At 27.4% G+C, this 20,512-nt stretch overlaps 6 protein-coding genes across 8 annotated transcripts; 3 read left to right on the forward strand and 3 right to left on the reverse strand.

The window, feature by feature from the left end:
- Nucleotides 1-238: 238 nt before the first annotated feature.
- LOC106786203 (pescadillo homolog) lies at nucleotides 239-2,918 on the reverse strand. Its single transcript, XM_014747340.1, has 8 exons — nucleotides 2,762-2,918; nucleotides 2,391-2,624; nucleotides 1,813-2,320; nucleotides 1,581-1,720; nucleotides 1,247-1,506; nucleotides 936-1,123; nucleotides 667-863; nucleotides 239-580 (listed from the first exon to the last, which is right to left on the reverse strand). Exons 1-8 carry the CDS (start codon nucleotides 2,783-2,785, stop codon nucleotides 317-319), a joined length of 1,815 nt encoding a protein of 604 aa, XP_014602826.1. The 5' UTR covers nucleotides 2,786-2,918; the 3' UTR covers nucleotides 239-316.
- A 145-nt stretch (nucleotides 2,919-3,063) lies between these two features.
- LOC106786198 (translation initiation factor eIF-2B subunit alpha) lies at nucleotides 3,064-4,639 on the forward strand. Of its 2 annotated transcripts, XM_014747332.1 has the most exons (7): nucleotides 3,064-3,105; nucleotides 3,236-3,337; nucleotides 3,461-3,600; nucleotides 3,670-3,786; nucleotides 3,871-4,128; nucleotides 4,215-4,340; nucleotides 4,451-4,639. In XM_014747332.1, the coding sequence occupies exons 1-7, from the start codon at nucleotides 3,093-3,095 to the stop codon at nucleotides 4,598-4,600; spliced, it is 906 nt and encodes a 301-aa protein (XP_014602818.1). In that variant the 5' UTR covers nucleotides 3,064-3,092; the 3' UTR covers nucleotides 4,601-4,639. The 2 variants fall into 2 exon arrangements, with proteins under 2 accessions (XP_014602818.1, XP_014602819.1); XM_014747333.1 differs by lacking the exon at nucleotides 3,064-3,105 and having other exon boundaries at nucleotides 3,464-3,600.
- A 103-nt stretch (nucleotides 4,640-4,742) lies between these two features.
- Nucleotides 4,743-11,295, reverse strand: LOC106786197 (tyrosine-protein kinase Fps85D). Of its 2 annotated transcripts, XM_014747331.1 has the most exons (15): nucleotides 10,634-11,295; nucleotides 10,360-10,533; nucleotides 10,179-10,275; nucleotides 9,902-10,097; nucleotides 9,611-9,748; nucleotides 9,319-9,528; nucleotides 9,002-9,185; nucleotides 8,488-8,658; nucleotides 7,803-8,030; nucleotides 7,489-7,665; nucleotides 7,186-7,399; nucleotides 6,958-7,110; nucleotides 6,746-6,868; nucleotides 6,540-6,662; nucleotides 4,743-6,459 (listed from the first exon to the last, which is right to left on the reverse strand). In XM_014747331.1, exons 1-15 carry the CDS (start codon nucleotides 10,868-10,870, stop codon nucleotides 6,317-6,319), a joined length of 2,568 nt encoding a protein of 855 aa, XP_014602817.1. In that variant the 5' UTR covers nucleotides 10,871-11,295; the 3' UTR covers nucleotides 4,743-6,316. The 2 variants fall into 2 exon arrangements, with proteins under 2 accessions (XP_014602817.1, XP_014602816.1); XM_014747330.1 differs by lacking the exon at nucleotides 8,488-8,658 and having other exon boundaries at nucleotides 10,634-11,288.
- A 165-nt stretch (nucleotides 11,296-11,460) lies between these two features.
- LOC106786173 (cytochrome c oxidase subunit NDUFA4) lies at nucleotides 11,461-12,403 on the forward strand. Its single transcript, XM_014747283.1, has 3 exons — nucleotides 11,461-11,720; nucleotides 11,820-11,966; nucleotides 12,075-12,403. Exons 1-3 carry the CDS (start codon nucleotides 11,643-11,645, stop codon nucleotides 12,126-12,128), a joined length of 279 nt encoding a protein of 92 aa, XP_014602769.1. The 5' UTR covers nucleotides 11,461-11,642; the 3' UTR covers nucleotides 12,129-12,403.
- Nucleotides 12,404-12,736: 333 nt separating this feature from the next.
- Nucleotides 12,737-14,538, forward strand: LOC106786200 (phosphopantothenate--cysteine ligase). The gene is made up of 6 exons (XM_014747335.1): nucleotides 12,737-13,140; nucleotides 13,221-13,351; nucleotides 13,436-13,533; nucleotides 13,654-13,868; nucleotides 13,941-14,123; nucleotides 14,216-14,538. Exons 1-6 carry the CDS (start codon nucleotides 13,012-13,014, stop codon nucleotides 14,423-14,425), a joined length of 966 nt encoding a protein of 321 aa, XP_014602821.1. The 5' UTR covers nucleotides 12,737-13,011; the 3' UTR covers nucleotides 14,426-14,538.
- Nucleotides 14,539-14,641: 103 nt separating this feature from the next.
- Nucleotides 14,642-18,731, reverse strand: LOC106786199 (vacuolar protein sorting-associated protein 16 homolog). The gene is made up of 16 exons (XM_014747334.1): nucleotides 18,602-18,731; nucleotides 18,304-18,490; nucleotides 18,088-18,216; nucleotides 17,850-17,994; nucleotides 17,647-17,774; nucleotides 17,381-17,556; nucleotides 16,909-17,281; nucleotides 16,698-16,825; nucleotides 16,473-16,617; nucleotides 16,236-16,370; nucleotides 15,998-16,159; nucleotides 15,738-15,887; nucleotides 15,424-15,665; nucleotides 15,199-15,295; nucleotides 15,019-15,122; nucleotides 14,642-14,873 (listed from the first exon to the last, which is right to left on the reverse strand). Exons 1-16 carry the CDS (start codon nucleotides 18,655-18,657, stop codon nucleotides 14,735-14,737), a joined length of 2,496 nt encoding a protein of 831 aa, XP_014602820.1. The 5' UTR covers nucleotides 18,658-18,731; the 3' UTR covers nucleotides 14,642-14,734.
- Between the last annotated feature and the right edge of the window lie 1,781 nt (nucleotides 18,732-20,512).

The raw sequence follows: 20,512 nt of genomic DNA on the forward strand, positions 1-20,512 counted from the left end.
TGGGTTTAAAAGTGTAGGAAGTCTGGCCTTCAAAGTCCTTCGATGGAAAAAGCAAAGATCAGGACTGTTGAATGCGTGGGTGCACTTTCGGTGGGAGGACTGGATCGAAAGCATCTTTCTCTTTCTTTCTATAATACATAACTGTATATATATATTGATCGAGAAAGTGACTGCATAAGTGATCTTACATTAGTTTGTATAAGAATTAGGAAAGTCATAAAAAAAACTATCATTTGTCTTTTTTTTCAATTCTTTTTTTTCTTTTTCATCGCAATTAAAATTATAATTATTTCGTCTCCCTCTTAGGTTTTTCTACTTATTCAATAAGATTGCGCTTTCGCAATTTACGAGCTTCCTTATATTTTTCTTTCTCAGTATTGTCGTGAATTCGCCTCTTTTTTCGCAGTAACCAGATTTCTTTAGCTCTCTCTTTACGACCTTGCATCATGCTCTTATACAAATTACGATGTTTTTTCTTAATCATTTTTTCTCTCAATCGATATTCCTGTTTATCTTGACGTTCCTTTTCGTAAGGATCTTCCTTCCTTATTTTACCGGCCTTCACCTGCATCGCTTTTTTCTAAAATTTATAAACATTTTTTTGTAAACAATAAAAAAAAGGAAAAGTAATTCATATTTAAATATATAAAACAGTTGTTTAATCACCTTTCGCATTCGTTCGCGTTCCTTTTCTTTTTCTTTTTCTTCATCTGATACCTGAATTTCATCCTTATCATCATCTTCCTCTTCTTCATCTTCTTCTTCTTCATCTTCTTCTTCTTCTTCGTTACCTTCTTCCTTGTCTGCTGTTTCATTTTCCTGCTTATCTTCTTCATTCTCAGAAGATAATTCTTCATCTTCAACTGCATATATATTATTGAATTAAATTATAAATATTGAAAGATATTGTATTAATTTAAGATTATATTATTTACCATCTCTGAGTTTATATTCAGGATTCATCAATGCGCGTTCCTCTGGTGGAATGTATGTTTGATCTAATCGACTCTCGTTAAATGGAGACAAATGTGGTGGAAGAACAGCGCCCATTAAATACTTCTGTATAGGCAACAATTCTCTTGCATTCACTGAATCGAACACCCATTGTGGTTGTACGTAATTTCTATATTATTTAACGAATTATATAAGTAAAATAAAGAAAATATTCACAGCAATAATTAGACAGAAAACAAAAGTACAATGAAATATATTTATAATTATATATATTTAAAAATAAATTAACTACCTAGACAAGAATTGTTTATCCATACTAGGTCTGTCCACAATCTGATGCGTGATTGTTTCATCATTTTCATCAAAAGTAGCACCAACGAACAATAGCTTATCCCAAGAAACTTCTCCGCCAAAGCAACGTAAAACAAAAACTAATGGTTCTCTCGGTACTTCTCTGTTCAAAAAGAATTTTAAACCTTTAAATAAAGTCTTCAATTTTTTTATTTTATCAGCTTCTAATTTAACTGCTTCCAATTGTTGAGCATCAACATCCTAAACAAATAATTACAAACGTTTATTGATATTTTCGAGAAGATGCATATTATTCAATAATTAAATTCTTTTACCTTAGAAAATTGATCTATTTCCATTTCTTCATCATCTATGCTTTGTATGGTAGGATCTAATGCCTTAAGTGGTACATTCAATGCATTTATTCTTTCCGATACAAATGCTTCCTCATCTACAAGATTCTTTTCGCATTGGCCTAAAAATGTATTACTTATTAAAATATCATTCATTACCTCTTTCCTTTTCGCTTAATAAAATATAGAAAGAAAATGAATAAAATCATCTTACCAGTATTATTAAATTGTGGTGGATAAAACAAATTAAGAGAATGATAAAGTCTATAATTAACAAATCCAAGCATTACGACATAAAATTCCACAAATATGGACATAACTTTGAAATCAACTTCTCTTTTCTCTTGCGGTTCAAAAGAGAAATGATGTGGTACGATCCAATTTATCGTTTGACCTTTAATTTCCGCTTGATAGTAATAACCTTTTATGGATATAAAAACTTTTCTTAAGGCTTTAGCCGCTATGACGAAATGTAAAAATTCAATAGTTAGTCTTCTGCATAGAGCTGATTGATCGCGTGGTATATGAGCTAATGATGGGAATGTACTGAACAAGAAACATAATGTTAAACAATCATCTAAATCTCTCAAAGCGTCTACAAATGTTGGATAGCGTTCTTTGACGATATGATCCAATTTCAAAGTCGGATGATTACTTAAATATCTTTTCATTTCAGCAAAATCTCTAAGTGCCCTTGCCCTTCCAACTTTTCTATTGAATATCTAAAAAGAAATTAGACATACATAGATAATGTTTCAAAGCAAAATATTAGAGTGATAGATATTAACTCACTTTGTAATCCCTTAATTTCCATATTATCGGTTCGTGCATTAAGAATTGAATATCCTTTTTATGATACAAGGTTTTTATTCCAACTTCACCTTTTTGTGCTCTTTTACGATTACGAGGCTCCCTTGGATAAATTCCTTTCAATATACATAGTTTGCGAAAATCATTTAAAGAAAGTTGCAATTTCTTCAATGCAGATTTTCTGGTCATAAACTGTGCTCCTTCTCCTGATTGATACTGTAAAATACGTAAAATACATGTTATTTAAATTATTTTAAAAACTATATATGTTATAATTATTTTGTTAAGCAGATAACATTATAACCTAAAATATTTTCAATGTTAATTATATAAATGTACAAATTAATTCTTACTTTCTTCTTCCCTATTACAACCATTTTGTTTGTTGCGTTTTTCTTTCACTATATGTTAACAAAAATATTAATAATTACAACAATATTAATTACATATACTAAAATCACACGTGCTAACAAGCACGACACTGTTATATAGATATCCTAGCGACAGACTAAGAAAGCTGTTTTTAAGTTTCTTGAAAGCAACACTATGAGGCATTGCAATCAAATCATATGTTAAAACATGCGTTTTTGTGATGGCTATACAAAATTTATGCTAAAAAATTAATAATAAAATTATAAACATATTTATATATATATATATATTATTGACAATAAATGAAAAAATATGGAGCAAACAGGTAATTTACTTTATAAGATATCTAAACAGGCAAAATAATGTGTAACATATGATTTTATGGCATACGATTCTATATATGATGTTTACTAAATTTATTTAATAAAAATTAATTTATTCATCTATTGTTTTAGAAATTTGTGAATATTTTAATGGTATTATTAAGTATGAGAAGGATGTGTCAGCTGGTATGGCTGCTATACGAACTTTACTAAAAGTCTTGGAACATTCTAAGTGTAAGTCCAATACAATATGTATATTAATTACATTGAAAATATTTTTTTTTAAGTAACTATATTAATTTATAAATATTAATTGATAAAATAAAATCTATGAATTTATTTATCAATTTTTAACAGCAGAAACAGTCCAAGAGCTAAGGTATTGTTTGCAAAATGCAGTGAATGCAATGAGGTCTACGGATAATCCTGTAACTGCTATCGCTTCAGGAAGCGAATTATTTCTTCGATTCATCACTTTAGCGACATTAGACACACCGGTAAAAATAATAATACAATAATTGTTAATTTGTACAATTTGGTATTATAATAATCGTTTAAAAACATAGTCATTCGCAGAATGCAAAGGAATTATGCTTCATAGAGGGAAAGTATTTTATGAAAAGTTAGTTGCTGCACGAGGAAAAGTTGCAAAAGTAGCAGCACATTTTATCACTGATGGTTCCGTATGTGTATTGTACAATTAATTAGTTTTATTTCAAATTATTTATATTTTTATTATTTTAAACAAAATTTATTTTTGTTTGCAGACAATACTCACTCATTCCAAATCTAGAGTTGTATTGCAAGCAATGAAAGAAGCAGCTGCTTGTAATAAAATATTTGAAGTATATGTTACTAGTTCTTCCCCTGATAATAGCGGAGTCGAGATGTGTCAAAATTTAACAAAAATGGGAATTTCTTGTACATTGATATTAGATTCCGCAATGGGATATATTATGGAACAGGTCGACATGGTAATGGTTGGAGCAGAAGGTGTTGCAGAAAGCGGTGGAGTTATAAATAAAGTATATATTAATCATTAACGTTTGAGATCTTGATCTCTCAACTGTATTAAATATAATTTGATTTATCTAGTATTTTATTTCTTAAGGTGGGTACTTATACAATGGCAATGTGTGCTAAAGAGGTAAAAAAGCCTTTTTACGTATTGACCGAAAGTTTCAAATTCTCAAGGATATATCCATTGAATCAAGTGGATCTTCCTGATGAATTTAAAGTATGTTATAAAATATATATTTTGCTCTTTCTCTCTCTCTCTCTCTCTCTATATATATATATATATATTTGATAATAATATTAATTATCCACTAAATATCTGCATTACAGTATATGGCGAGTACTTTAAAATCGGATCTCCAAAAAGAACATCCACTGGTAGATTATACTCCGCCTTATTATATTAGTCTTTTATTTACCGATTTAGGAATTTTAACTCCTTCTGCTGTTAGTGATGAACTTATAAAACTGTATTTGTAACAATTATATATTTTATATTGAATAAAACATGGCATACATGAATCAGTTTAATTTACTATTATTATAATTTCTTTTTTTTATAATAGAAAGAAAAAAGAATATATCTGTAACTATGAGAGATATTTATAAAAAAAAAAAAAAATAAGAAAAGAAAACATTTTTATATACTTGAAATATAAGATTAATTGTAAATTTTTTCATAAATTTGTATAATTATTTGCATAATAATAATAATAATAATTAAAAAGAAAACAATATGCAATAAAAATAAAGATCATAATAATATATATACATAACGTGAACACCAACATCTTTTGGGATTACAATTTTTGATTAGATTTATATCCAGTTCATTGAAGACTGAAAAATAAACACATATATGTAACATATTTCTAGTATTACGTTTTCCATAACGGTATCAATTTTTCTATATGATATTATAATATTATAATTTGCTTTACAACGAAGTAGATACTCATACATCATACAAAGTTTAAGGGAAAGTAATTTTACTTATTTACTTTTGCACACTTTATATACATACGATAATAAAATCTATATGGATAGTTCCCGTTTAACAAAAAAATTCCTTCGAGAAATTTTTTTTAACGATCGAAATCGATCTTTGATTTTATAAAAAAAAAAATGCAAGGTTTTTTCAAAGACAGGAGCTATCTATAAAATAGATATAATAAATATTGCACGCTTAAAATTAAAACATCTTTATCATCATCAAGCTCACTTATAATAAAATTCTTTCCAATAAATTTTGATGAGAAGTAAAAACTGATTGTGCACATATATATTGAATGGTATTTAAATAAAATAAAATAAGAGTTTCATTAAAATTGATTATATACGTAAATATATATATGTATATTTTAATACTGCTATTGAAATACTTCGTCCAGCAAGTATTGTATTGCGCTTGAACTTTTTATAAACAAAGCTAGAATAATAATTTTTATATACACAAGTATTTTCTTGTAAAGAAATACGAGGTATGTTTTCTTTGATTATTTTATATAAATAATATATTTTTAAAATCTTTTACAAATATTATAAATCGACTTTATTGTATATATCTAACGTAAAAATATATTTCGTAAGTAAAACTAAAGATCGTCCACAAAAAATTTTGTTTTTATAAATTATTTTTATGAATATGAAAGTATACTGAAAAAAAGATTGACTAAAATTTAAACTTAAGTGGATTAATACCAAAGAACAGAAATTCAGATTCTATAAAAATGTAACATGGACGGACGCTTATAATAATTTCTAATGCATAGCAATGAAATTTTGGATAGATCTTTTGCTAAGTAAATAAAATAATAAATTTGATAACGTAGCTAAAATTTAAACGATTATTAACATAGAATTGCAATAATTTCAAAAATCAAAGAAACTACGTTAAAATAATACCTAATTGTCTGCAGCACCTTGGATATGAAATATATCATTTATATCTTGTCAAAGTTATCAATTAAATATCGATCGTAAATGTTATATCTTTCATAAAACAAAAGAGAAAATATTCACTTATGTTAATTTTATAAAAATGTACAGATACAAAATATTATTGATTAAATATTAAGTTTTCCAAATACTTTACTTTTTTTCCTGATACGTCGATATTAAGATAAATTTACAATTGCCTTTGAAAACTACATTTTTCTGTAAATTTGTAAAAAAATATGTGCCATTGATAATTATTTATAAATAAGCTTGTGATAATGTTTCAACAACGGTATATATCTGTTCAAAATGTGGTCGTTTTTCTGGTTCATATTCCCAACAACGTAACATTAATCGATATATTTCATCCGGAGCATTTTCTGGTGCTGGCATGCGATATCCTACATGGCGAATATATATTTGAACCATTTATCAAAATTCAACAAATGTTATTAGACTAATAAGTTATATGATCAATTACCTTCGTCAATTTTTTCACGTGCCTGAGAATTTGACATACCACTGTATGGATTACCACCTTTAGAAAATATTTCCCACGTAAGAACACCATAACTCCAAACATCACAAAGCGAAGTGTATTTACCTAATAATAATAATAATTTCAAAAACAATTATATTTTAATAAATATATAATTTATCAACAAGTTATTTTGCATATATATTTACCAAAATTAAGTGCCTCTGGTGCAGTCCATTTGATAGGAATTTGTTTCATTCCATCCGATACAATATATTCTTCTTCTTCTCTTGACATTCCAAAATCAGAGATTTTCACTATCGACTCGTAACCTAAGATATAATTATTATTCATTAAAATATTTATTCTTTAATGTCAACATTTTATAATAAAAAGTTTCTTATAATATTTATTTATTTACCTACGAGACAGTTTCGAGCTGCTAAGTCTCGGTGTATGCAATACTTTGATTCTAAATAACGCATACCTGCAGCTGCATCCTTACACATTCGTAGTTGTTCTCGTTGAGTAATTGTGCTAGCATTTTTTCTTAAATATGTTAACAATGATCCCCCTAATAGATGTAGATATAATAATGTAATAACATCAATTAAATTTTAATACAAGTTTATAAAAATAAATATATTACCTGGGACCAATTCCATTACTATCATAATCGGCTGTTTTTGAACACAAATGCCAATAAGTTTAACTATATTTGGATGATCATACTGTTTCAAAATTCTACCTTCCTGCAAGAACTTCCTTTTCTGTTCATCTGGCAATGTTACTTTACAAGTTTTTACAGCTACATCAGTCTTGCATTTTTTAAGCTGTGCTTTGTATACATCTCCAAAATTGCCCTACGATAATGAATATTCTATAGTCACCATTCTATTTTTAAAGTATATTTCATACACGTATCAAATTGCATGGAAATTAAATTACTTACTCGACCTATTTTTTCAAGAAGAATTACGTCATCGTTATTAAGCTCCCACCGTTCGCGTAATATTGGTGTTTTAAGAATAGCCCCAGAACGACTGGTTACAGGTAAGCCAGACACCCATTGATGCCCAATTAATTCTTGTATTGATGGGAATGTTGGACCCTCAAATCTATAATGTCCCTAAAATTGGATTCATTTCTATTAAATATATATAAATAAATAAATAAATAAATAAATAAATAAATAAATTTAATATTTCTAATGAGATAAAAAATCTTGTATGTATTTAATATTAATTATTAAAATTATTTACATACCTCTGGCGTAGTTTGTACAATAAAATGTTTATGACCATCCCAACAAACAGATAAAACTATTTGACATTCGTCATTTCTTGTTGTTTCACGCACTAAAAAGTCTCCTTCATTAACAAGTAATCTTACAACTTCTTCTCTTGGTAGAACACCGTGGAACCATTCTTCTTCCATTAAATCTCCATTTCCTTTTTGATTATTGGTCAAATGTGAGACATAACGTAATGGTACCTGGATCAAACATGCGTTTCTAATAATTTATTGTAATATAAATAAGTAAAAAGAAATTGAATAAAATCAGTTTTTTGTTCTCTTCGTATATATAACTGCAAGATGTTCTGTGTTTGTTCAAATTCTGGACTATTAGTAAAAATGCTATACTTCAAATAAATACCGATAATTCAACATGCTTGACATAATAAAGTTTGATTAACTTTTTGGTCATATTTTTTAAATTAGAATTTATTAGTGCTAAATTAGCATTTTTGGTTATATCTTGAAAAAAATATAAAAATTTGGTTTAAATTTATGAAAGGACGAAAAAAAACAGTTAGTATAAACAGATGTGCTGTATGTATAATCGTTTAACTAATTAACTTTAACTTAATACGTATATATATTAAAGCATATAAATGTACAATATGTGCTTGCATGCACACACCACACAAATAAAATATACAACACATACAACTGGGGGAACACTGTCTGCTTTTGTTGTAACACCTTCACTACTGGCCCTAATTAATCCATTTTTCGAATCACTTATTGCTGGCAAAGACTTGAAAGGTGACTTTATTATCGTCAGAAAGCGTTGATTTCTTCTTAGTGTAAACAAACCATTATCTGCAACTGTGCTTTTCTGCAAGTGTAGTAGAGCTAACTAAACTTATTTAATGAAAAATTCGCGTATATTATATAAGATTTTTTTTTTTTTTATTACACTTGTGGGGAGATTCATTTTAGAAATATATATATAATTACACTTGATAAAACACATATGTGCGCATGGTATATGTGCTATAAATATTTAACATCGAATATTTGATTATGGAATAAATTTTGTTTCAATCGTTAATCAATAGACCAGCTCTTTAATATAGCAGTGCTAATAAGTAAATATTTTTAAAAAGTAAACTAAAAATAATATTTTATGTTTTAAGGATTATACACAAATGTATATGAAGATATATATTAAAACCTACCTTATTTATTGCCGGAGGGTCGGTGTACGAGCCTTCCATAGATAGATCACATCCTGAAGGCAATTCTTCGCATCCCAATTCATTAAGAGCAGCTCTGATAACATCAACCTGTCTTTGTAATTTTTTTTCTTGACAAAGTAGTCTCAATTCTTCCCTTTCAATAGAATAGTCTAAGGTAGAAATCCTAATGAAATAAGTGAAATGCAAAGATTCTTTTAAAATAACGATAGTATCGAACTAATGGATTACATGATTTCATTGATTAATTATTTGTTTTTTTGAAATAATTTTCTTAAAATACAAATTTATGATCTTACTTAGAATCGCTGTTATATCCAGGAGAAAATTGTGGATTCTGACGATTTTGTTGTGTTGCTTTAAGAGAAATTTCCAATTCGTTAAGTCTACTTCTTAACCAATCAATAGTTAAATTATCCACAGTCAATTTGTTGGGTAGTAATTTTCCTGAAGTATCATCTACGAGATTCTCATCGAAGGTGAATCTTATTGGTGAAACTGCCCTAGTTCTAGATTAATATTATAATATTCGTTACCACAGTATAATTTTTGTATAACAAGTTAAAAAGAAAATGTTAAAAAAAAACCTACTTATGTTTCCCTATAAAATCTCTATACTCTTCGATAGGTTTAACTGTATCGACGGCTTTTTGCATTCTTGAATGTATTTCTAAAAATTTATCAGTGGTAAAATCGGAATATTTTACTATATCATGAAGTATCTCTTTCCTGCAAATATAAAATAGAAATAATTATGATAAACAATATATGTAAATATTCCTATTAATTACCAAAATGACATTTTACTAGGTTTTATTTATATATTAATAATTAATATTTTAAAGCCTAGAATTTTTTGTTTATTTAATCAACTTGTCTTACCATGATGTAATAAACTCTTGGTGTATAGCTTGTTGTCGACGAAGTAGACTAGGCAAATAACAAGTCCTTAAATCATATTCGCATTCTGTTACAGCACCCAACAGTAAAACATATTCATTGTGCGTTAAATGTAGCTTCCTGCAAGCTTTTTGGTACTTTTCTCTTACTTCATCTAACTTCCTACCTCCTCGACCAGCTGAAATCAATATAAATGTTTTATTAATTAAAACTTAGTAAAAGAAATATTATTATTTTGTAATATTAAATATATACTCACATTTAATATAATGTTCTTCGAATCTAGACCTCATCAACTTATATACCTCCAAATTTTTTTGATACTCCATCTTCTTCCTGGCAACATCATCCGTCAACTAAAAACCATACTTTTGTAGATTAACCAAATGTATAAAAATATAATAATAAAATAACATTCTATAATATCAAATTTGCATTACCTGTTGGAATTGATTATTCAACCAAGTTTGCTCCTCTTGATAAACCTTTCTTGCTCTTCTTCGTTCAGAATACAAAACGCTAATGTGTTCTATAACAATATTTTCTATAGAATCTGCTTGCTGTTTAATTAATTTTGCAGTTTGATCTATCGATTCCATAATATCTTTCCAACTCTACAACATATATGATATATAAAAATTAAACACAAAAAAGTACTTACTTGGTATTAATTTCTCAATGAATGTAATGATCAATAGAAGTAAAAAGATATACCTGTGCAATCAAACTCCCAACAAGATCTTCACTGCGCTCTATTTTTTTACCCTGCAATGTTAAAGAAGTAATAGTTGCTGCATATTCACGATCAGATTTAACTTTCGTTGTCAAGCATCGTCTCATTGTTTCCAAAAGCTTGATTTCAGCATCTTGTCTACTGAGCAAAGCTTCATGCGAAGCTTGCCCTTGGAGGCTTGTCGAAAAGACCATTTCCTTGTCCGATAACCAAACCATATATACTGTTGGCAATAGTTAATACTGTACAATAATTAAATTCTTAACAATAATTCATATCCACTTCAATCTGTTGTCTTGACATTCGACGATGGTGAAATTAAATGAACAAATTTAAAATCAACAAAGTTTAAAGAAGTATTACATTTCAAATAGCTCATTTATTACTCAACACAATCAAAGTGTATATTTTCATACTCGTGCATGGTTGAGATCAACATTTATATTTATACGGACACCCGAACTGATAAAAATTAACTTTTACGGGCGGAATACCGCCGTGGGATATTCACGATAATAGATATTTGACATTGTCTACATTTTCTTCACAAGAAATTTCTAATCTCGACCAATACAGCCAACCAAAGAATATCAAGCATTTCTCAAAATCTGCCATTGTTGTTGTAATGGAATGTAGAATTTTGTTTTAATAAAATTAAAAAAATATATTTTACTATTTATTTCTTAATTAATTAATATGTAAACATTAGTCATAAATATACATATATGAATTTAATTAAAAAAAATACTATGATATATATTTGTAGGGAAAACAGTGTCCTCTACAGATAAAAATGTCAACTCCATCATCCAAATGCACTATTGGTTAATGCATCTACATAGTAAAAAGCAAACATTCCTATAATACGTAGTACTAACAAAAATAGATATTCGAATGCATATCTATTATATATTTTATGAGTAAAAGTTACCTTAGTCGGTGTTAAGTACCTGGTACTTCATTCGAAGACGAGAACTCTAAATTAAAAACATGGGAGAAAACAAAGTTAATAAACCAGGCCCTATCCTGGGTGGACTTACTCTATCTTCTTTAAAGAAGAATTATCCTGTAAATATTTATATTAATATATATTATAATATATACAATAGAAATTCTATATTTGTTAATACAAATGAACAGTATTAATGACGTAATATTTCCCTACAGCTGATCCCACTGTTCATTGCTTTAGGAGTTGGTATAGCAGGTGCTACATTTTACTCATTACGTTTAGCCCTTCGTAATCCCGATGTAACGTGGTCTTTAAAGAAAAACCCTGAACCCTGGCAAGAATATCGTGATAAACAATACAAAGTACGTAAATCTTTGAATACAAGATTTGTATTTCATTTAGATTCAGAAACACTACTCAAATAGAAGTATTGAATTTATGCTTACATTATTATTCCTTTGTTTTTTTAGTTCTACTCTACTGTGGATTACAAAGAACATGCCAACAAAGCACCCGAATACTAAACAATTTTCTATGTAGTATTGTTGTGTAGATAGGTAACTAAGAAAATGAATGAACTTTTCATACATTTTCTACATATTCTATTATCATACTTATGTATAGAAATCTATTTAATGTCCATAGTGTTGTTTTAAATCCATTAAAAAGTAATTTATAAATTTTTCTCAATAAAAATGACTAGTTATGTTTTAAGTTTATTTTTAAAATATATTGAATAGATGTAAGTTATTGAAAAATTTCATGATTTTTAAATAAATAGAAATACTATTAAGTATAATTTTCAGTTTTCTATTATCTCTTATTTTACCTTTCCTTTAATTTAGAATATAAAATCAAATTTGGATTATTTATAAATATCTTTATTGTTTCTTTTTTTGATAATAATTATTTTTATGCAATGAAAATGTTTAAAAATGTATTGTAAATGTACTCAAATGAAATGTTATAAAAATAACTTTTACATTAATGTCATTTCATTATTAAACATTTTATTAATTGTTTACGTTAATAAATAAATCAAATTTTCATAAAAAAATCAACAATTATTGATTTAAATATCCGAAGCAGAAGCATTTGTTTTTTCGATCGATTGGACACTGAAGTTAGCATTAAATAAAATTAGAGGTTATGTTAGATTTTTATGATCAATGTAGTAATCGTCACCAATGCATAATTGACAATTTCAAGTTTATGGAGTGATGTCATACGTCTATCGAAAATAATTAAATAAGTTTAAAGATAAGACAATTAAATTATCTTTCACTTGATTGATTGAAAATACTTATATATTTACACGTTATCAATTTCTTCATTTATATAACCTAATTTATATAAATGTACATATACATATAAATATTATTTTAAGTAAAAATATAAATAATTACTATGGCTTCAACATGGGAAGATTTTTTTGCCAAACATCCACCTCCACAAGATTTAAATCAAACCGAAAATCTTTTAAAAAGATTTATTGAAAAACATTTACAAGAAAACAATAAAGTAGTATTGATAACGGTATGTTAATTTAAAGAAACAATTTACTTGTACATTATATTTAAAAGCTTATTGAGTAACTACAATAATTAATATTGCAGAGCGGCGGTACAATGATTCCATTAGAACATAACACTGTTAGGTTTGTTGATAATTTTAGTGCTGGATCCAGAGGATCTACGTCAGCTGAATATTTTTTGGAACATAAATATGCCGTAATATTTATGTATAGGTAAAAAAACTTACAAATGATAAAGAATACATATATTTCTAATGAATGCGTGTTGCTTTAAGATATGCTAATATTTTATTATAGACTCAAGTCTTTAGAACCATTTACTAGACATTTCATCGGACATAAGGTTTTGGATATGCTCAATTTAACGGAGGAGGCAGATAAATGCGTTGTCACAGGTATAATGCTGTAATGTAAAGCTTATTTATCTATATATATATATATATATTACTCATTATATATTATATTAATTCTTATCATAATGATTATTTAAAAGCTTGTATAACTTATTTTTACAGTTGTACCTGAACATACAGAAAAAGTAGCAATGGTATTACAAAAATATAAAAAAACAATGCAACAGGATAAGTTAATACAAATTAGTTTTAGTACTTTGACCGAGTACCTTTGGCTACTTAGAACCGCTTGTCAAGCATTAGCTTGTTTAAAAGATAAAGCTCTTTTATATTTAGCTGCAGCTGTTTCAGACTTTTATGTACCATTTGATGAAATGGTATGTATTTATTTTTAATTTAATCAAATTATTCATTTTTGTATATCTATTATAACATTAAATTGATTCCAGTCCGTACATAAAATTTCTTCTAATGGTCCACCAACGATATCACTTCAACTAGTTCCAAAAATGCTAGAACCTTTAGTTAATTTATGGGTACCAGAAGCCTTTGTGATTTCATTTAAATTAGAAACAGATGAAAATGTTTTAGTCTCAAAAGCAAGAACTGCTTTGAACAAGTACAAACACAATGTAAGAATTACTTCATTTTAAAATAATGTTTATTTATCTATACTTCTATATTTGCAAGTAATTTTATGTTGATATAAATCATTCTGTTGCAGCTTGTTATTGCTAACATGTTACAGACTAGAAAGCAACAAGTAATTATTGTTAGCAAAGAAAATGATTATGTGTTGTCGTTAACAAACGAACAAATGAAGAACGGCGAAGAAATCGAAAAATTTATAGTCGCTGATATAGTTTTGAAACATAAGGATTTTTCAAAACTTAGATCTCCTAACTCAACATATAGACTTATTTCGATAACATGATTTTTCAATTGGACCTTACTATTTTTTTACTGTATTATTATTGGTAAATATCAGTTGCTTATTGCACAATTAAGGGAAAATATAATTGGATATTGTGTATCCAATTATAGCAATTTTTTGGTATGAATTATAAATAAATTTAATGAAAAATTATAAATACGATATAACAAATTGTTGTTTATAATATGTACAATTACATTTAAGTATAAATATAAGTTTATAAGTCTAATATGTTTTCAGTCAGATAAATTTTTATATATATATATATATAATAAAATATAATACAATCGTTTAAATTTATTGGAATCTTTAAGTTTTGATACTTTTAATAAGCATATTGATTTTATCTATTAATTGCTTTTCCGACTGACCACATTGTGCTAATACAAACGTCAGAGCAGAAACATCCTTTTGCTCTGCTGCTGTTTGGGCTGCTTCGTTTAACATTCTGTATAGATTATGAAATAGATTTAAATTCTATAGAATTATTACAAACGAACCAACTTTATATCATATCATTATGTTATAATTAATTTCTATTTATATACCGAGAAGTGAATAAAAATGATATAAAAATAAAATATCATACTTACTTTAATTTAACAAGATATTTTACTTTTAATTCATCTTGTACTTTTGGCAAATATTTCTTTCCTTCCCGTTCTTGATCATACTTTAAGCACTGATCAATAAATGGCTGAGAAAAAATGTATCAAATCACGCATAGAATTGTTCGAATGTTAAAATGAATTAGTAGTTAATATTTTCATTACCTCATAACCAATTGGAGATTTTTTACTCTTTGATAATTTTTCTAATTCACCCCAAAGACGTTGTTCGGCGAGGCATTGTATTCTTAACCACCAATATCTATAAGGAGTTTAATGAATAATTATTAAACTTCAATTTATTTCTAAATAATATTTTTTCCAATTTCTTTTTTAATTAAAACGTGTACTTTTTTTGATATAATTTAAAATGTTTATTATATACCATACCTGCGTTCAGGTATTCGATATTCAGATTTCAATTTATCCGCAAGCTTTAATTCATTTTGAAGTAATAATGTTTTGACCGTGTCGTGAAGAGATTTTCCTATCATTGTTTCATGTAATGTTTCTTCTAAAGATTTTTGATAACGCAACAGTTTAATTTGTTCTTCTGTCAAAGCAGCATTTGTATCATTGCGTGCTAATTTAAAATTTTCTTGTGCCGATTGAAGCAATGTATCTCGTGCATTCTATACAAAATAAATAAATACTATATTATTTAATATCATTACAATATATTAAAATGTATATTTTATATAAACCTTTTGTTGATAACTTTCTGCAATAAACCATATTGCTTGTGAATGAAAATCATCGTACTGATTATAAATATCTCGTAATGTTTCTCGATTATGATTTTGACAATATTTAATATACAATGCCATTGCTAAAGGACAATGCATTATAGACATCTGTAATGAGTAATAAAATTAATGCATATTTTATCAAATATTATGTATTGTTTTCTTATATACTATTATTTCAATATTAAGAAAATAATAGAGATTTTCTGTACTCTTACTTGAAAATCTCCAAGTGTCATATTTTCTCGAAGGTGAAGTATAACAGTATAAACGAGATCGGTATTACCACTTTCTACTGCTTTGTGTAATGCAGCTCGTTCTTCACCAAGTGTAAGTAACAAAGGTACTTGTAAATGAGCACGCGGTTCGTAATCTATCAACTATGAAATATTGAATAAGTTCATAGCTATTTGGTTTGAGAAAATTTGAAATTCTCATTAAATAAAATAAATTTACTTTAATAGCTAATTGCTTTCTACCACAATCTGCTGCCCTTTTTGCTATTTCACTATATGACACACCAGGAGCATATCCCAATTTATCAGCTATTTCTTCCGCTATTTGTTCTTTATCTAATCGAGTTTGTTTGACCTGCAAGTACAGCGAAAAGTTTTACTATTTAATAATACGACGATTTAATTCACACATATACATAGATACAATAATAAAAGAATAAAATTATAGAAAATTTACCTTGTAACAAGCCCAATGTGCTAATATCCTACTTTCTCCATCTATTTCAGGAAGTTGAAGATGACGTGAAATTTGTATACTTAAATAATAATGTCTTCTTGCTACCAATCGGTCCAATAAAACTTGGCTCGTTAAAATATTAAATCTGTTATAATTAAGAATAATCAAAATAGATTGCAATTGTTTAGTTTTTAATTATCACAGCAACAAATTACTAAAGGATACTGTATACATGTTAATGGTATTCCAATTGACGGATGTCTTACTGCATTCAATACCCTCAATGTTCTGCACATACTAACATAATTATCAGGATTCATTGTTCTACTGAATCCCTTACCAAATTTAGCTGCCTATATAAAATGTATTTTTCTCAATTATATAAAATTATTTATTTAAAAAGAAAATATTAGTAGCATAGAAACATGACTCTTACTCTTATTAATAATTTTTGTGTTTGAAAATCAAATTCGTGACTTGCTCCATCGATGCAAGCTATTATAGCTGAATCTAATTTATCTTTGACCAAGTCAATATAGCTGTCAGCTTTGTGACTTTTCTTCTGAAATTGTTTAGATGCTTCCAACAGATATGATGCAGGATCTGTCGAATTTATTCTAAATATTTTTAATACAACATTTGGAACTTTTTGTATCATTTCATGAGAGGAATTGGATAAGACACGTACTCCATCAATTTCTGGAATAAGATATACTGGTCCATCATAAGTATAAACTATAGTTTCAGCTGATCTTCCAACAACCATCACTGTACTATTCCAACTACAAATCACAGCTTCTGTTCCACACCTGCAATTATTTAATGTTAATATTTGTGTATGTTTCAAACTGTAAGAGAGTACTTTTATATTTAAATATTATTATTATAAAAGTATAGAATATTTATACCATGCTATACAAGATAATGGTTCTGTCATGTGCGTAGCACATTCACAATATTTCTCTTTAAAATCAAATGAACCAATATACAAATGACCAGTGTCTGCATAAAGAGCGATATGACGATTATTTGGAGACACAGCCATTGCATAAACATTATTTATCTTATTATTAAATAGATTACTCTAAAAAAATAACAAACTATATTATAACAAAGCAATAATAATTAAGAATTCACTTAGAATATTTCTTGAAAATCAAACCATCAAACTTACAAATGGTATCGATGTAGTAGTAGTATAAGGTTGATGCAAAAAGAATATACCTTCTCCATTAGAGAAAATAATTTGAGTTTCTCGGTCATAATGCACTACAAGCCAACAATCAATAGGGCCTCCAATGCCTACCACAAGTTTATATGTAATAAATAAATATAGAATCTTTTCCTATATTAAATATTACAAACAATTCAACTTACGTGGTATATTAGATATTCGTCTGATCTTTGGTTCCGATGCATTAGTTACTAAAAAAATTCTGTATGCAGATGTTAAGACAGCGACTCCTGTACCAACCGGAGTTGTGAAAAATTTTGCTTCTATAACCTTGGTATCTTTTGCTTCCTACATACAAGAAAGCAATAAATAAACCAATACTAGAATATATTTAATCAATAATAATGACCAATAATATTGTTATGAATGAACGTAGCTCACATTTCCCATGCCAAAAGTATGTTGATACGTTCCAAACATATCGTAAATAAGAACCATGCCATCATCTTGAACGCAAAGTAATTCTTCTTGTTGCGACCAACCTAAGTGAACTAACTGACCGCTATTCCACTTAAATATAAAAACAACCATTTGATTTGGAACGAATAGAAGTATCTTTATATGCAATCCATTAACGAATAACTATGTTTAATTTACCTGAAACTTAGCTGTTATTTTTCCTGCTGAAGTATAAATCAATACTACAGGTTTATTGGTTCCTTGGACTTTAACTAATTTTTTAGGATGTCTGGTAATAGCTATAGAACCTCCATAAGGAGCTGCTGCTATTAAATTAGTATTGCTTACTTCGTTTTGAAAAGTAAGTGGATAAAGCTCAAATTTTCTGCAACAAACAATTACATTTATATTATTTAATTATACTTCTTTGTGTGTCGTATACAAAATTATAATAGATGTCATTGGAAGGCACGCATTAAATATATTATTTAATTACCGAAAGTATATGTCACGTCCTAAAGGAAACCAATCAGCAGTTATCATCGCAGACATTTTTCTAAATGTTTTATTTTAAATAAATCGTTATAACAAATATTTTAAACAATCGTTATAGCAAAGAATACAGAAGTACACAGAAACTCACAAGTCCCCTTTTTTATCTACTCAGATTCATCTTAGTTACTACCGAGACCACCAGTGGACGATACTAGAAACTTAACGCGATGACGGTACAATCCAATCAAAGAATACAATATTCTTTGATAGTATATGATAGTACATGACATATTCTTTGATAGTATATATATAGTTTAATTATATTGTAATAAAATTTTAAATAATTATATTCAATTTTTAGTGTATAAAAATGTGTGTGCCTTCAAAAATGCCTTTATAAATATATATATTTATATTTTAAAAAGTAGTCATGCCGTTCAAACAAAAATAATCTCAAAATATTGTTATTAAATCCAACGATGATCACCTGTAACAAAAAGAAAACTATATTATTCATAGAATCAAGTGATAAAATAGCCTGACATATAAATCGTCCAATTCGCAGATGCACTTTTCAATTGAATTCTTTATTTACTTTTATCAAATCTCTATTAACCGATGCAATGAAAATTAATTTTAAACGCGTGATTTTTTTACATTTACAAAAAAAAATATATACAAAACAGAAAAAAAGTACAAATATTAAATTACTATAAAAAATAATATCTAATAATTATTATGAAATACTTTTAAATTGCATTTTACGAAAAAGAAAAATTGCAAATTTAATAAAATACGATTACAGTAAAAAATCTTAAAGACAAAACAAGAAAATAGAAATTACTGTAATATTTACCGAACGTTATTCAAGCTTGAAAATTTAATAATACGAAAATTTTAATATTTTTGACTCTAACTATAAACACATATGCATCTTTTTGACGATTTTTAGGAATACAAATTGGAGCTAAAAACTATAAAACAGTTTTTTATCGCGACCACGAACGCGAACGCGACCGAGACGTGCTTTACCGACCGCACTGCACRTCAAAAACGWCTGAAAGAATRCACAAGRTTAGTGTTCCTATAAAATAAATCGAGTATTTTAATGTGGGATATAATATGAATGTAGTATTAAAGTGGAAACAATGAAATGAATTGTAATATGTTATTGATTAGGAAAATGAAAGAAACTAGTTATTATTATAATGTTTTTGGTAAGCAGTCTTTGGCTAGATTTTACTTGTAATGTAATGTATAGCATATHAAAATATGATAAAYATTABACGGAAAGTAATATCCATTGCCCGGGTCTAACCACGAGGAGGTAACCGCTTCTGAAGACCCACGAGGGATGTGCATCCTRAAGATGTCCACATCCGAATTAAATTGAAACCAAAGAAAATGATCACCTCGAGAACGTTTTTTAATGAGCCCCACTCTTAGACCCCACCCTAAGAGTTTAATTCGAAAAATTCTTATAATTAATTACTATCAAAATTGAAGAGAAAATTTTGAAAACTGAATAAGAAAATAAAAACGAGGAGTGCATCTGAATAAAATTCAAGTTACATCAATGATTTTATTGAAAACTAATACACTTTAGTATAATTTCAATATATGCACATATGGAAATTACAAGTTAGGAATATTTTATATTTAATCATTTGCAATCTACCTAAAATATAGTATAATAAAAATAAATGTACATAATTTATGGTGCATATCTGTAAAAAAAAAGAAAAGAAAGTGCTTAAAAAAGTAACTATCCTACATATGTGATGCTATCTGAAAAACCATAAACGGTTTAGAAATATTCACACACATTTACTTATAGAAATAATTATTTTCTGCTGCCGTTTACCAAAGCTCTGTCCACTTATGGTCATCTTTTAAACCATTTCCCCTTCCT

Source organism: Polistes canadensis, unplaced genomic scaffold (genome assembly GCF_001313835.1).
Source record: "Polistes canadensis isolate GaletaPanama2010 unplaced genomic scaffold, ASM131383v1 scaffold_67, whole genome shotgun sequence".
Lineage (NCBI taxonomy): Eukaryota > Metazoa > Arthropoda > Insecta > Hymenoptera > Vespidae > Polistes > Polistes canadensis.